The 16,513-nt window shown below is 37.2% G+C and overlaps 1 protein-coding gene across 6 annotated transcripts in view; it reads left to right on the forward strand.

Annotated features, from left to right (window-relative positions):
- Positions 1-16,513, forward strand: part of ACSM1 (acyl-CoA synthetase medium chain family member 1) — a 72,383-nt gene that overhangs the window by 39,869 nt on the left and 16,001 nt on the right. For all 6 annotated transcript variants that reach the window (XM_070460969.1, XM_070460974.1, XM_070460971.1 and 3 more), the window contains 2 exons: positions 11,388-11,598; positions 14,460-14,667. In XM_070460969.1, coding sequence (XP_070317070.1) covers positions 11,388-11,598; positions 14,460-14,667 — 419 coding nt within the window. The remainder of the gene's footprint in view (positions 1-11,387; positions 11,599-14,459; positions 14,668-16,513) is intronic.

Genomic DNA, 16,513 nt, shown 5'->3' on the forward strand with positions numbered 1-16,513 from the left:
TGTTTATTTGGGCAAAATCATGACAGGAGCAAATTCTTCCTACTAACTCCTGATGCAAAGACATAACTGAGTGACTAAGCACATTGCTCAATAAATATGCTCAAATATCTATTAACCACAAAGCTTAAGAAAGCAACAGCTGAATGTCATTGCCACATAATGTCTGACTCATTGTCTTATATTATCTCCCCAAATAAATTAAGTGTTGAAGAACTTTCTAGATTTCTTAATATACCATGGTCATGTTTGCCTAGTTTTTTTATTTTTGTTTTTGTTTGTTTGTTTGTTTTTGAGCCAATAGGTCCATGTTTTCTGGCTTTTGAATTTAATTCTGTGTGCAAGCCCCCATACAGCAAGGGAAGAAAAATTTTTTTTAGAGAGGAAAAGGATATGGGGAGGGTTATAGCAAAAAGAGTCCATGGCTTCAGCTGAGTCCTTGTGAAGAAAGAAGAGTCTTTCTTTTCCCCTTTGGACTCTCATATCACTACAGCATGTGAGAGCTCCCCTGTCTCGTCTCCTACCTGTGTGTATGCTAAATCACTTCAGTCATGTTCGACTCTTTGTGACCCTGTGGACTATAGCTCACCAGGCTCCTCTGTCCAAGGATTCTCCAGGCAAGAATACTGGAGTGGGTTGCCACGTCCTCCTGCAGGGGTATCTTCTTGACCCAGGGTTGGAACCTGCATCTCATGTCTCCTGCATTGGCAGGTGGGTTCTTTACCACTAGTGCCACCTGGGAAGCCCAAAACCTGGTTTCTTAACTCTATTTAATTGAATCGCTGTTCTTTTTTTTTTTTTTTTTTTTTAACAATACAAAACCTTCATTCCTATATGGCAACAACCATAGAAGTAATGGTTACTGCCTCTCTGGAAGACACATGGCTCTCCAGTTTGTCCCAGAGGAATCTGGCAGACTTATCCCATTTGTAGTTTGTTTAGTTTCTATATACTCTGAGTTTACAATTTCTGGGATTAAAAACATGATTGTTTCAGCTTACCTAAATATTACTGGTGTAATACATATTATTTCCAAATTAAACAATGCAAAAATTTAATTTCCAGAACTTTAATCTTCTTTTATAAATTAAAGTCTGTATATCAATCAATTAGTTATGCATGTGAAATTGATACTCCATGACTGTGTCTCCTAGTTTGACATATCATATCACTTATTGATCATTTGATGAGTCTGTAAGGGGCATACTCATTGCATGCTTATTTTCAACAACAATTTACAAAAGCATAACATGGCACTTAAGATTTTAAATTATACATAAACCACCTTCTTTGTATATTAAATTACAATCAATCTGATATGTAACAATATTTAAAATTAATAGTTTGCTACAGGAAATTTAATTGCTGTGAAATTTTAAAAATCAAATCATGTTTTATATAAAGAAATAAATTCTAATCTTATATTTAGATATTTTATTGAAGTATAGATGACTTACAATACTATACTGGTTTCAGCTGTACAACATAGGTGATTTAACATTTTCATACATTACAAAATGACCTCCATGATATGACTAGTTACAACCTGTCACAATACATAGCTATTACAATGTTATAGACTATATTCTCTATGCTGCACATTTCATCCCTGTGACTCATTTATCTTATAGCTGGAAGTTAGTGCCACTTAATCCCCTTCAAGTATTTCATTCATCTCCCCCTACTGGCAACTATCTGTTTTCTTTATCAGTAAGTTTTTTTATGTTTGTTATTTTTTGGCCATTTACTTGTTTTTTTATGATTCCACTAGAGAAATCATATGGTATTTACTTTCTCTGACTACTGTAAGATACCCTAGATATCTATTTTTCAAAAATGTCAAGATTTCATTATTTTTTATAGGTGAGAGTAATATTCCATGTGTGAGTGTGTGTTTGTGAGTGTATGTGTGTGTATGTGTGAATGTGTGTGTGTGTCCCAAAATAACAGGCAAGTTTGGCCTTGTAGTACAAAATGAAGCTAGGCAGAGTTTAAGGGAATTTTGTCAAGAAAACATGCTACAGTCTAGCAAGCACCATTTTCAAAACAACCCAAGAGACTATTCTACACATGGACATCACCAGATAGCCAATACCAAAATCAGAATGATTATGTTCTTTGCATCCAAAGATGGAGAAACTCTATACAGTCAGTAAAACCAAGACCTGGAGTTGATTGTGGCACAGACCATGGCTCTTTATTTCAAAATTCAGGCTTAAATTGAAGAAAGTATTAAAAACCATTAGGCCATTCAGATATGACCTAAGTCAAATCCCTTAAGATTACACAGTGGTGTTGATGAATAGAATCAAGGGATTAGATATGGTAGAAAGAGGGCCTGAAGAGCTATGGATGGAGGTTTGCAGCATTGCACAGAGGCAGTGACAAAACCATCCCAAAGAAAAAGAAATGCAAGAAAGCAAAGTGGTAGTCTAAAGAAGCCTTACAAGCAGCTGAGAAGAGAAGTGAAAGGCAAAGGAGAAAGGGAAAGATACACCCAACTGAACGTAGAGTTCCAGAGAATAACATGGAGAGATAAGAAGGTCTTCTTAGATGAACAATGCCAAGAATTAAAGGAAAATAATAGAATAGGAAAGACTAGAGATCTATCTCTTCAAGAAAATTGGAGATACGGAGGGAACATTTCATGCAAGGATAGACATGATAAAGGAGAGAAACAGTATGGACAGAAGCATAAAAGATTAAGAAGAGGTGGCAAAAATACACAGAAGAACTATACAAAAAGATCTTAATGACCTGGATAACCATGATGGTGTGGTCACTCAACTAGAGCCAGATATCCTGGAGTGTGAAGTCAACTAGGCTTTAGGAAGCATTACTTTGAACAAAGCTAGTAGAGGTGATGGAATTTCAAATACACTATTTCAAATCCTAAAAGATGGTGCTGTTAAAGTGTTGCACTCAATACATCAGCAAATTTGAAAACTCAGCAATGGCCACAGGACTTGAAAAGATCAGTTTTCATTCCAAACCCAAAGAAAGGCAATGCCAATAAATGTTTAGACTACCATATGCTTGTGCTCATTTCACATGCTAGCAAGTTTAGCATGAACCGAGAACTTCCAGACATATAGCTAGGTTTAAAAAAGGCAGAGGAACCAAGGATCAAATGGTGAACATTTATTGGATCATGGAATCCAACGACGGGCTTCCCTGGTGGCTTAGATGATAAAGAATTCCCCTGCAATGCGGGAGACCTGGGTTCAATCCCTGGGTTGGAAAGATACCCTGGAGAAGGGAACAGCTACCCAATCCAGTATTCTTGCTTGGAGAATTCCATGACAGAGGAGCCTGGTTGGCTACAGTTCATGGGGTTGCAAAGTGTCAGACATGACTGAGTGACTTTCACTTCACTTACTGGATCATGGAAAAAATCAAGGGAATTCCAGAAAAATATCTACTTCTGCTTTAGTAGATAAAGCCTTTCACTATGTGGATCACAACAAACTGTGAAAAATTCTCAAAGAGATTACAGTACTAGACTACCTTACCTGTCTCCTGAGAAAACTGTATGCAGTACAAGAAGCAGCAGTTAGAACTGGGTATGGAACAACGGACTGGTTCAAAATTGGGAAAGGAGTATGACATCCTGCTTATATTGGCACCCTGCTTATCTAACTTCTATTCAGAATACATCGTGTGAAATGCTGTGCTGCATGTATTACAAGCTGGAATTAAGATTCCTGGGAGAAATATCAGCAACCTTAGATATGAAGATGGTACCATTCCAATGACAGAAGTGAAGAGGAACTTAAAAAAAAAAAAAAAAAAAAAACCTCTTGATGAGGGTAAAAGAGAAGAGTGGGAAGCTAGCTTGAAACTCAACATTAAAAAACTAAGATTGTGGCATCTGGTCCCATCACTTCATGCCAAATAGAAGGGGGAAAATTGGAAGCAGTGACAGATTTTACTTTCTTGGACTCCAATGTCACTGCAGACAGTGACTGAAGCCATGAAATTAAAAGATGCTTACTCCTTGGAAGAAAAGCTATGGCAAACCTAGACAGCATATTAAAAGCAGAGGCATGACTGTGCCAACAAAGGCACACATAGTCAAAGCTATGATTTTTCCAGGAGTCATGTATGGGTGTGAGGGTTGGACCGTAAAGAAGGCTGAGTACCGAGGAACTGATGCTTTTGAACTGTGGTGCTGGTGAAGACTCTTGAGAGTCTCTTGGACAGCAAGGAGATCAAACAAGTCAGTTTTAAAGGAAATCAACCCTGAATATTCATTGAAAGGACTGATGCTGAAGCTGAAGTTCCAATACCTTGGCTACCTGATGCACTCATGGAAAAGACCCTGATGCTGGGGAAGATTGAGGGCAAAAGGAGAAGGGGGTGGCAGAGGATGAGATGATTTGATAACATCACCAACTCAGTGGATATAAATTTGAGTAAACTCTGGGAGATAGGGGAGGACAGAAAAGCCTGGCATGTCCATAGGGTCTCAAAGAATTGGACATGACTTAGTGACTTGATAACAACTATCTCTATTTCTATATCATCTATATATCTATATCTACATATGCACATGAGCTAAGTCGCTTGAGTCATGTCTGACTCTTTGTGACCCTATGGACCATAGCCCACCAAGCTCCTCTGTCCATGGGAGTCTCCAGGCCAGAATACTGGAATGGATAAGCTGTTCCTTTCTCCAGGGGATCTTCCTGAACCAGGGATTGAACCCAGGACAATATATTTATGTATTTGTCCATTCATCTCTGGATGGACTTCTGGGTGACTCCTTTGTTTTGGCTATTGCTAATAGTGTTGTAATGTACATATCTTTTCAAATTAGTGTTTTTTCCTTCAGATAACACTCAGAAATATAACTACTAGATAGTACAGTAATTCTATTTAACTTTCTGAGAAACTTCCATACTGTTTTCCATAGTGATTTCACAAATTTACATTCCCATCAACAGTACATGAAGGTCCCTTTTTCTCCACATCCTTGCCAACACTTGTTATTTGTTGTTTTCTGATAATATCCATTCTGACATGTGTGAGTTGATATTTCATTGTGCTTTTGATGTTCATTTCCTAGGTGATTACTGATGTGGAGCATCTTTTTATATATCTATTGATCATCTGTATGTTTTCTTTAAAAATATCTATTCAAGTCATTTTCCCATTTTTAATTATTTTCTTTTTTGTTGTTGAGTTGTATAAGCCCTTTGTATATTTTAGGTATCAGTCTTTTCAGATTTATCTTTGGCAAATGTATTTTCCCATTCAATAGGCTGTCCATCTGTTTTGTTAAAGGTTTCTTCTAATGTGCAAAAGGTTTTTATTTTGATATAATCCAATTTATTTACTTTTTCTTTTGTTGCCGTGGGCCTAAGGATATTCAAATAAATACTACTCAGATTAATGTCAGAGCATACTGTTCTGTGTTTTCTTCTAGGGCTTTTCTGGTTTCAGGCCTTATATTTAAGTCTTAGTTCCATGCTATTTATTTTTGTATATTGCATGATAAGTTGCTCTAGTTTGATTCTGTGGCACCTAACAGTCCTGTTTTTTCAAACCATGTATTTAGCAGATTGTATTTTCTGCATTTCATAGTTTTGTCTCTTGCTGTGGATTAGTTGACCAAGTAAGTGTGGTTTTGTTCCTGGACTGTATCCTATTCCATTGATCTATGTGTCTGTTTTTGTGCCAGTGTCATATTGTTTTGATTACTATGGCTTTGTAGTATGCTTTTAAGTCACAGGAGTATGATACTTACAGCTTTGTTCTTTTTTTTTTTCAAGATTGTTTTGGCTATCTGGAAAATTTTAGAATTCTTTTCTTTTAAGTTCTGATGTTTTGATAAGAGTTGCATTAAATCTATGGATTTTGGGGGGAGTCTGGTCATTTTAACAATGTTAATTCTTCCAATCCATGTTCACAGTTTCTTTCTATTTGTTTTTGTTGTCATAAATTTCTTTCATCAATAAGCCACAGTTTTCAAGATACAAGTCTTTTACTTCTTTGGTTAGATTTATTCCTACATGTCTTCTTTTTGATGCAGTTGTAAATAGGATTGTTTTCTTAATCTGTCTTTCTGAGAGTTTGTTATTAGTGGATAGAAATGCAACAGGACCCATAGAGTTCAAAGTTGTGTTGCTGAAGGGTCTACTGTATTTGCTTTATGAATTATATATTCTTATGTTGTGTACATATGTTTATCTTCTTGTTGCATCAATTCCTTAATCATTATGAAATGATGTCTCTTCTTTGTCTCTTGTTACATGCTTTGTTTTAAGGTCTGTTTTACCTGATATGTGTATGGTTATCCCAGCTTTTTTTTCACTAGCATTTATATAGAAAACATTTTTCCATCCCCTTACTTTCAATCTGTGTGTGACTTTAGATCTGATGTGAGTCTTCTTGTAGGCAGGATATAATCAGTCTTGTGTTTTTGATTTTGCTTTTTTTTAAACCATTTAGCTACTCTATGCCAGTTGATTAGAATATTAATCCATTCATATTTAAAGTAGGTTTTGCTAGGTATGTACTTATTGACATTTTGTTGTTTTCTGCTTGTTTTTGTAATGACTTTTTTGTTCCTTCTTTTTTTGCTCTATTCCCTTATGATTTGATGTGTTATGTTTGAATTTCTTTCTCTTTTGTGTGTGTACCTATTGCACGTTTTTGGCTTTTGGTTATCAATATATATAAAGTTGATGATCCCTTAAAGTGAGATGCTTTCTAACCACCCTGCATTTTTACTGTTCCCCCCATGTTTGTTGTTTTTTATGACATAGTTTACATATTTTTCTTTTACATATCTCTTAACTGCTTATTGTGAATATAGATGATTTTATTGCTTTTGCCTTTTAACCTTCTTCCTAGCTTTACAAATGGTTTCTGCTGTTGGTGAAGTGACCTAATGTGAAACCTATGGGCTCAGCAGCACACTCCCCTCTGGTCGCTAGAATTATACGTTCTGTGGTTCCCCCCTCTGTGATCATGTGGGCTCTTCTGTTAAGGCATGGCAAACTACTGTGGGCATGCTGGCAGACAAGGTTGGCCCCTAGACTTGTTGGCTGATATTGTCTGTAACATGTAGTGGTTGCCAACTGGTGGGCAAGGCTGGTTCCTGGTGGTGTTAGCCATGTGACCTAGTGTGTTCCAGGGCTGATCTTGGCACACTGGTGGGTCAACCTGGATCATGGAATAGCTTCAGGTACCCAACAGTGGCTACCTGGAGCTGGTGTTGGCCTACTGATGACTGTGGTCATCTTTAGATTTAATTTAACCCTGCAATTCCTCATTATTCGCTATTTATATTCCAGAATTTTTTAAAATGTATTCATTCAATACATTTGCTTTATGCAAGATGCTCTTCTAAGTGCTTTGATAAAGAATTTAAAAGTTATCACTAATTTTTTTGTTCTATTGAGATAGGATTGAAATATAATAATCACTGTATTCTTAAAAAAAAAACAAAAAGAAGCAGTTTTTCAAGTCAAACTCTTAACACACTAATATGCACAGCAAAATATTTTGCCATAAAATCTGGGATTTTCATTGTAGGAAAGCTTTTTGTAATGGATTTAACTTTTTAAAATAGAGGTGAGTTTATAAATATTAATGTAAGTATTATAATAATGTACACTTTTTATTCCTAATTATTTTGATATTTTTATTGTCTTTCTTTTCTTGACACATCTCGCTAAGAATCTACCAATTTTATTAATCTTTTCAAAACCAGTTTTTGTTTTACTGGTATTCTGTATTGTGTATTTGCTTTCCATTTCATTGATACTTACTCTTGTCTTTATTATTTCTTTTCATGTACATTCGCTTGATATAATTTTCTATTCCTTTTTTTATTTTTTAGCTTATTGAGTTGGAAGATTATGTCCCTACCTTTCAGCCTTCCCCTTTTCTAATATATACATTAAAAATATAAATTTCCCACTAAGCACATTCTTTTGGGGTACAAATTTTGATATGGCATATTTTGTTACCATTAGGTCAAACTCTCTTTATTTGCCTTTTTATTGGCTAGTTTCCTGATAGTTGAGATGAGCTTCTCCTCTTGTTAATGATTTCTAATTTAATTGTGACCAAACCACATACCCAAACTTTTGAAATTTCTGGTGGTTAGTAAACATTCCAAAGGCAATTAAGAAAATGTAAAGTATATCATTGTTGGGGAAATGTATTATCTATGTGAATTATGATTCGAATTCTATGAAATCTATCATATTCTACCATTAATTTATAGAAATTCTACTTTTATTTTATTCTAATTAAAACTGAGGCAAGTCTTTTTATAGTCAGTAAACTCACATGTTTTAACATTCAGAAAGAATCATATCATTCGTCAATCACATGAGTAATTGGTCTACCTTTCCAATTTTTGTATTCAAATTATATTCTAGTTAAAGATTAACAAGGAGTAAGTTTCTATTTATTTAAATCAACTCTTTTAATCTATAATTTGCCTATAATATAGTTCAAACATTTTAAATGAAATTTTAATAAGTTTTAGTATCACATGACCATTTCCTTTTGTCCTTTTCTAATCAATATCCACCCACCCCTACCTGGAGCCCCAGGTAGCCATTGATTTGCTATCACTAGCATTATATTTCTCTTTATTAGTATGTCATAGAAATGGAATAATATAGGAATAATTATATAGGAGCAATATAGGAATAAAAATAATATAGGAATAATAATAAAAAAAATATGCTCTTTTGTGTCTGGTTTCTTTTGCTCAGGGTGTTTTTCAGATTCATCTATATTGCTTTGTGTATTTCTTCTTCATTAATTTTTATTGCTGAGTCAGTAGGTTTTAAAAAAATCTATTTCTCAACTTCCCTTGGCTTCAAATCTCACTGCATAAAGCTTTAAATCTCATATAAAGTTTAAAGGTTGTGTTTTATCTTCTTCATAATATGCTAATCTTAGTATCATATTATCAGATTAATTCTGAGCACAAAAACCCACAACTGTTTAATCAAGATCTTCAAGTTGCTAGAATTCAGTCTGAATTTCTGTCTGAATTAAAGCAAATATTGTTTTCACTTTGATACCCCAGAATTTCTATTATTTTATAAAATCCTACAGAAATGTTACATACTCTGTTCCCCTTATACAGAGAATGCACAACTAGTCATTTATATTTGCTAACATTCCTTAATTCAATGGACAAGAGTGGTTTTTTTTAGCACTGATTTTTCCATGTGTGTGTGTGTGTGTGTGTGTGTATTGTATATATATGCTACTGCTAAGTTGCTTCAGTCATGTCTGACTCTGTGCGACCCCATAGACGGCAGCCCACCAGGCTCCCCCGTCCCTGGGATTCTCCAGGCAAGAACACTGGAGTGGGTTGCCATTTCCTTCTCCAATGCATGAAAGTGAAAAGTGAAAGTGAAGTCGCTCAGTCGTGTCTGACTCTTAGTGACCGCACTGACTGCAGCCTACCTGCCTCCTCCGTCCATGGGATTTTTCAGGCAAGAGTATTGGAGTGGGGTGCTATTTCCTTCTCCATACACACACACACACACACACACACATAAAAATTTATATAGGTATGTGTGTATGCATGTATGTATATAAATCATATATCAGGTGAGCCACACTCTAGTGTTCCAAGTATATGAGGCAAGGCTGATATGATCACGTTTGCACTTATGTGGGAAGAATTGCTGGAAGATTATACATCAAGCAATTTTCAGTGTTGACATTCAGAGACTGAAATTGTGATAAGGAATTTGAAGAAATTTTTCTGTTAGTAAAATTGTGTGTTGCCTGAACTTTTACTCCAAACGTGTTTTCTTTTGGGAAGTTAAAAAAAGCTTAAATCATTTTACTTAGGTAAAATTAAAGATTTGACTTAAACAAGAAAATGAAAATTATCCATAAACACTTAAAACCATTCATTTACATGTGCAGATGGATGTCTTGTACACCATTGTATCATGTAGGTTTAAGAACAGTGCCCAAGAAATAATGAGAATTAGCAGATATATAGTAAATAAATGAATGAATGGATGGATACTATTATAGAACTGAAGACTCAATGTAAATATGATTTTACTTTTCTAAATTGATATTGTATGATTTTTACTGCAGAAACATTCTGAAAGCATTTTTGATTGGTTTTATCATATCCCATTACATAGAAATAACAGTTTTGTCAACAGTATTTAGTTGAATTCTGTTTTTTAATCCAGTTTACCAACCTAGATCTTTTGACTGGGGCATTTCATTCATTACATTTAAAGTAATCATAGATGAAGATGACTTACTATTGTTATATTGTTGTTTCCTTGATATCACAGCTTTCGTGTCCCTCAGTTTATCATTGCTGCCTTCCTCTGTGTTTAGTTGATTTTTTGTAGTGATATGTTTTGATTTTCATTTCCTTTTGTGTATATTCTGTAGATAATTTATTTATGGTTACCATAGAGATTGTATATAACATTCTAAATTATAACAATTTATTTTAAACTAATAGCAACTTAACTTTATTCACATCCAAAACCCTACTCTTTTCCAGTTCCCTTACTTCTTCCTATATTATGTTACTGATTTCACAAAAGATATCTTTACATATTGTGCACCCATTAACATAGTTTATAATTATTTTTTATGCTTTTGTGTTTTACATATGGTGAAAGAATAAAAAGTGAAGTTATGAACCAAAATTATAACAATACTTCTTTTATATTTGTCTGTATATCTATCTCTATTAAATAATTTTATATTTTTGTATTTAAGTTACTCTCTAAAGTTCTTTCAACTTAAACTCCTCTTAGCATTACTCATAGGGAAAGTCTAGGGGTAATGAAGTTTAGGGTTGGTTGGATGGCCTCACCAATTCAATGGACATGAACTTGGGCAAACTCTGGGCAATAGTAAAGGACAGGGAGGCCTGGCACCCTGCAGTCCATGGGGTCACAAAGAGTTGGACATAACTTAGTGACTAAACAGAAACAACAAATTTTATTGAACACATACTATGCGCCAGGCACTTTTCCTTCTAAAATAATTAATTTAAACTTTACTATATTCTGGGTAGTATTAATCTACCCTTTCCATAGAAGAGAAAACTGAGGCACAGAAAGTAACCTGCTGTCCATGTGGAAAAAAGGCAGACACACGGGAGAATAAAATTTTTAAGCCTTCAGTAAGTGACATGAAGGTTATTTGTGGTTTTACGTGATTTAAGAGGAGAGGGTTACAGTAGACCAGGAGTTGGCTGGATCACACATCCCCCCAACTTCTCTTGGCTCTGTAAATGTTTTAACACAGGATCTCGGACCTTGAGCTACACTCACAGGAACATGACTATGGTAGTGGACCGACCAAATTAGTGCCCTTTCCTTTGAAGCAGGACCTAACATGTGGTTTATGATCTTAACCAGGAGGGCAGGAGAAGTCCAAACCCAGCCCTGTGGTGGGTGAATGACCAAGGCGATGAAGTGAAGTGGAGCTTCAGAGAGATGACAGACTTAACCCGTCGCACAGCCAACATCCTCACACAGGCCTGCGGCCTTCAGACGGGAGACCGTTTAGCCTTGATTTTGCCTCGAGTGCCTGAGTGGTGGCTGGTGTCTGTGGGCTGCATCCGAACAGGTTAGTGACCAAAGAGACCTTAGGATGAGCCTAGAGCTAATGGTCCTGAAATATTAGGTGCTTCCTCTTCCCCTAGTTTTTTTCTTCTTAATAGTCTTTCCTTCTGTCAAATTCCTTTAAATACTAGTTTACTCCTTCTCATTCACTCTTTCCCTTATACTCACACCTATCAAGCACAATGTGATAATTCTCCCTTCCTCTCTCTCTCTCACACACACACATACACACACTTTCTCCTACACAGTCTCAGACATTCTTACTTCTTTATAAGATTCATCAGTTATTAACATTTTGTCATATTGGATCCTCTCTCATCCCAGGGAGTCATTTAAGAATCAGTTGCAGACACTGTGACACCCATAAACACCAGATAAATACTGAAATATGTATCTGCTAAGATTCATGACATTTCTTTCACATAACTGCATAAGAAATCTCACTCTGATTCAATATAGTTACCTGATGTACATCCAGAGTCAAAATTCCTCAAATATCCCAATAATGTCCTTTATAGGATTATTTTTGTGCTTAAATCAAAAACCCAGGATTTCCCCTGGCAGTCCAATGGTTAAGATCTCATGCTTCCAATGCAGGGGTCACAGCTTCTAGGAACCAAGATCCCATGTGCCACACTGCACAGCCTACTGTTTGGTGTGTTTTTTTTTTTTTTTTTAAACAACTGTATAAAATCCAATTGAGGATCATGTGTTGCATTTAGTTGTTGTATCTCCACAGTCTTCTTTAATATAAAATGTTTCTCTACATTCTATATTGTCTATGTGACAATACAATGACAGTTTTGAAGTGCCTAAGCCAGATGTGTTGCAGAATATCCCTCAAAATGTGTATTTCTGTCTCCTTCTTTATGATTATATTCAGGATGAACATTCTTAGCACAAGTACTAGAAGGACTTGTGTCTTTCTTGGTGCACCACATTGGGGATACACACAGTTGGTTTGTCCTAACATCAATGACACTGTTATATCACTTTAAAAAGGTAGTATCCAGTTTTGTAAAGGTACATTTTCCCTTTGTAGTTAGTAAGTAATCTGTCATGTAATATTATGGGACTGTGTGAATATCCTTTCCTGAGCTGTCTTTCACTTTATGACTTGAAAATTCATTGATGAGTCTTGACTGAATTAAATATTTTAATGGTGGTTTTATATTAGGTATTTCTATTTATATCATACACTTCACACTTATTAGCTGGCATTCTTCTGTAGAGATTTTCCTTTCCCTTTAATGATTGTCTATGCATTGACCTATATAAACACTACGAGGCTCATGGATTCTTTTTTGAATCAACTTCAGTTCTGTCATGCATGTTCATACAGTAATTCATGTTCTTGTTCATATATTCTCTCATATTTCCTCACAAACAGTTGTTTAATCCATCAAGATCAAGAATTAACAGCAATGGCTGAGTGAGTATGGAGATGCCATGCCATCTGTATCGTTAAGAGATGTTCCATGATTTATATCTAATCCCGTTCACACTCTGCACACTGTTCCTTGAACCCAGGGTAAGGCACGAGCTGAGGCTGGAAGGAGACTCGCGGAGCCAGAGGAACTGCAGACACATTTATTCTCTCCTGGCTGACGCAGCAGCCATAGCATAACCTAACACAACACAACCTCTTTCCTGCCTGGGACAAGCCGCTGTAGCAGCAGACACGTATTTTCTCTCCTCTCGTGGCTGACCCAGCGGGACACAGCCGTGATCCAGCAGGAATGCTGCTGCTTTGTAGGCGGAACTCCTATCTGCCCGCAGCACTGAACCCCCGACCAAGCGGGAACCTCGTGACGCGCATGCGCCGTGAGATAAATGCACTCAGCTGCTACGCAGTCATTATTTACAAAACGTGGAGCGAGAGAGCTTGAAGACACCGTCTTGGCTCATTTGTTCTCTCTCCACACATGAGAGATCCAAGACATGAGTTGAGACCTCTGGGATAAAAAGAATGAAAGAAGAGTAGACGCAAAGGATGAAATTTTAAGAAGATGCATAGTACATGAAAACAATTCTGAGTCAGGAGTAGCCTAGATGGAGAAGGGTCATTTTGAAATAGAGAATGTAGTTGTGTGAGAGAAAGGTGAAGAGTGTGCAGTGCTCACTCCAATGTCAGGATGACGAGAAGAGGGTTTTCCTGGAGAGAGGGCACAGGTGTTAGCAAAACCTGTGCTTTGGGAAGGACACAATTAGAATTTAGACACAATTTAGAAGAATTGTGAAGGAGAAGAATCAGTGCACTGTGGAACATAAACAGGCTAGTAACATGGAAGGTGAGTAGCAGGAAGACTCAGAAAAGGGCACCTGGTGGGAAAATTAGAATCCAATAGAAGCACACAAAACTTGAATTAATTGTTGGTGATGGGAGAAGGAAGGTAGGAAAGTTGAAAAGAGAGTGTGGTTAACTTAGGGTATGAGGAACAAAGGAAACAGAGGAAATTCAAGGTGACACAAGAGATGGATAGAGAAAGAAGTGAGAGGAGAAAAAATGGGGGCAGAGATGCAGCAGCAGGGACACTGTCCTACTTGTGTCTTTCCCAGATCCCATGGATAGTTGTGTAAAGAAGGACTCTACTGGCTAGATCCATCCACAGTAGAAAAGTTTAGGGTAGGCTTTTCAAATTTTTCATGTGCATAGAAATCACTTGGAGATCTTGTTAAAATGCAGATTGAGTTAGTAAGTTTGGGGTTGGGGGTCAGATTCTGTGTCCTAGGTGGTACTGATGCTCTGGACCGTTTGCATAACAGAGGCTAGCAGATTTCTATGCAGATAAACCAGGGCTGAAGCCCTTGGTTGTGGAGCTGTGAAAACGAAAGAAAAACAAGCAGTTTCCTTCTCATACCTAGGGGTCATCTACATGCCAGGGACCACCCAGATGAAGGCCAAGGACATTCTCTACCGACTACAAGTGTCTGGAGCCAAAGCCATCGTGACCACAGATACCCTTGCCCCAGAGGTGGATTCTGTGGCACCTGAGTGTCCTTCTCTGAAAACCAAGCTCCTGGTGTCTGACCACAGCCGTGAAGGGTGGCTGGACTACCGATCGCTGCTTAAGTGAGTTTCTGTTCTGACAAGTGTACTTTCTGAAGAATGGCAGAAGGCTACTCACTCCCAAGTGCTGGTAGAGAATCAGCCAGTGGGAGGAAACTCACCAGGTCTGAGCTTCTCTCTCCAGATATGTCACTGATTTGCTAAGCAGGCCTCAGTTAGGTCATTTTCCTCTCTTAGCTGCAAGTGTTTTTATCTGTAAAATAGGGAAATTGAGCTTCTATGCCTCTCTCACTAATATATATATACACTAATAATATATACCCTTGTGCAAAGATACATAGAGTCAGAGGGTTATTGTATTTCATTTTCCTTATAGTTGGAGAATCTGAAACATTATTTTTATATAAAAATTAACATTTACAGGAGTTGAATGGAAAGTTAAGATGAATTTTTAAGGTGAAACTTGAGACAGTGAAGAATGAGGCTGTGGCTGACAGGCAGTTTTAGGAGCACTTTCCGTCTCTTAGGGTAGGTGCCAAGAAGGACACCTTGAGGGAAAAGTCAGGGAAGTATTGGAGGTAACAAAAACTCCCTCAAAACTGATTCTGCAAGCCTTCAGGCATTTTTCATATCACACACAAATCATGCTGGATTTGTTTTCTTAAAGTAACTCCACAGTTTTTGAAGCTCTTTAACCACAAAAGGCAAATATACCAGTGGAATCACATCTTATGCTAGATTACAAAGAAAATTGAATGAAAATAGCCTAAACAAAGAATATTCATTTGAACTCCCCTAAATTGCCCAAAGTCAGTATGGTATCATTTCTCCGCAACAGCCAGTGCTTCCCCCAGCACTGGGATTATTTGCAGTCTCTCTGATTGAATACTTGCAAGGAAACTTATATTTACCATCAAAATAGGCTCAAGAAAGAGACTCTCAGTCTAGGAGAAGCTCCCACATACAAAGCAGCAATATGTGGGATATGAAGGAACCTGGTAGCTCAGCTGGTAAAGAATTCACCTGCAGTGCAGGAGACCCCAGTTTGCTTCCTGGGTCAGAAAGATCCCCTGGAGGAGGACATGGCAACCCACTCCAGTATTCTTGCCTGGAGAATCCCCATGGACAGAGGAGCCTGGCGGGCTACAGTCCATAGGGTTGTAAAGAGTCGGACATGACTGAGCAACTAAACACACAGCACAGATTCTGCCTGTGTGTGTGTGTGTGTGTGTGTGTGTGTGATATATCACTTCCATTCTCCCTAGCTTTTTCTTCCCCACCCCTCAACACCAAGTTTATGAGGTTAAATTCCTATAAAGGTAGTCTGTGGGGCTTTTCAGGTGGTTCAGTGTTAAAGAAATTACCTGCGAAGTAGTAGACACAGGAGATGTGGGTTAGATTCCTAGGTCAGGATGATCCCTTGGAGAAGGAAGTGGCAACCGACTTCAGTATTCTCACCTGAGCAATCCCATGGACAGAGGAGCCTGGTGGACTCTAGTCCATGGGGTCACAAGAATTAGACACGACTGAGCACACATGGGACTTAGCGACTAAACAACAACAAAGCTAGTCTGTGTAAAAAACAAGGTTAGCAATTTGACTAGGAGCACAGTGTATGGATCAGACTGAGTTTGAACCCTGGCTCTGCAACTTGCTGGCTATACGTCTTTAGGTAAGTTACATAATCACTCTGAGCCTCCGTTTCTTCATCTGCAAAAGGTGCATAAAAGCATCACTTACCTCTTAGGGTTGTTCTGAATATTGAATGAATTCTTACTTGTAAATCATATAAAGCCTTGTCCAGAATCATAGGAAATACTATTTCAATGTTTGTTAAATTAAGAAATAATCCATCATATTTTCCCCGTTTTTCAAAAGGAAGAAATGTCAGGTCACCTATCTGAGCCTC

The sequence above is a fragment of the Odocoileus virginianus genome, chromosome 33 (genome assembly GCF_023699985.2).
Source record: "Odocoileus virginianus isolate 20LAN1187 ecotype Illinois chromosome 33, Ovbor_1.2, whole genome shotgun sequence".
In the NCBI taxonomy this organism is placed as follows: Eukaryota; Metazoa; Chordata; class Mammalia; order Artiodactyla; family Cervidae; genus Odocoileus; species Odocoileus virginianus.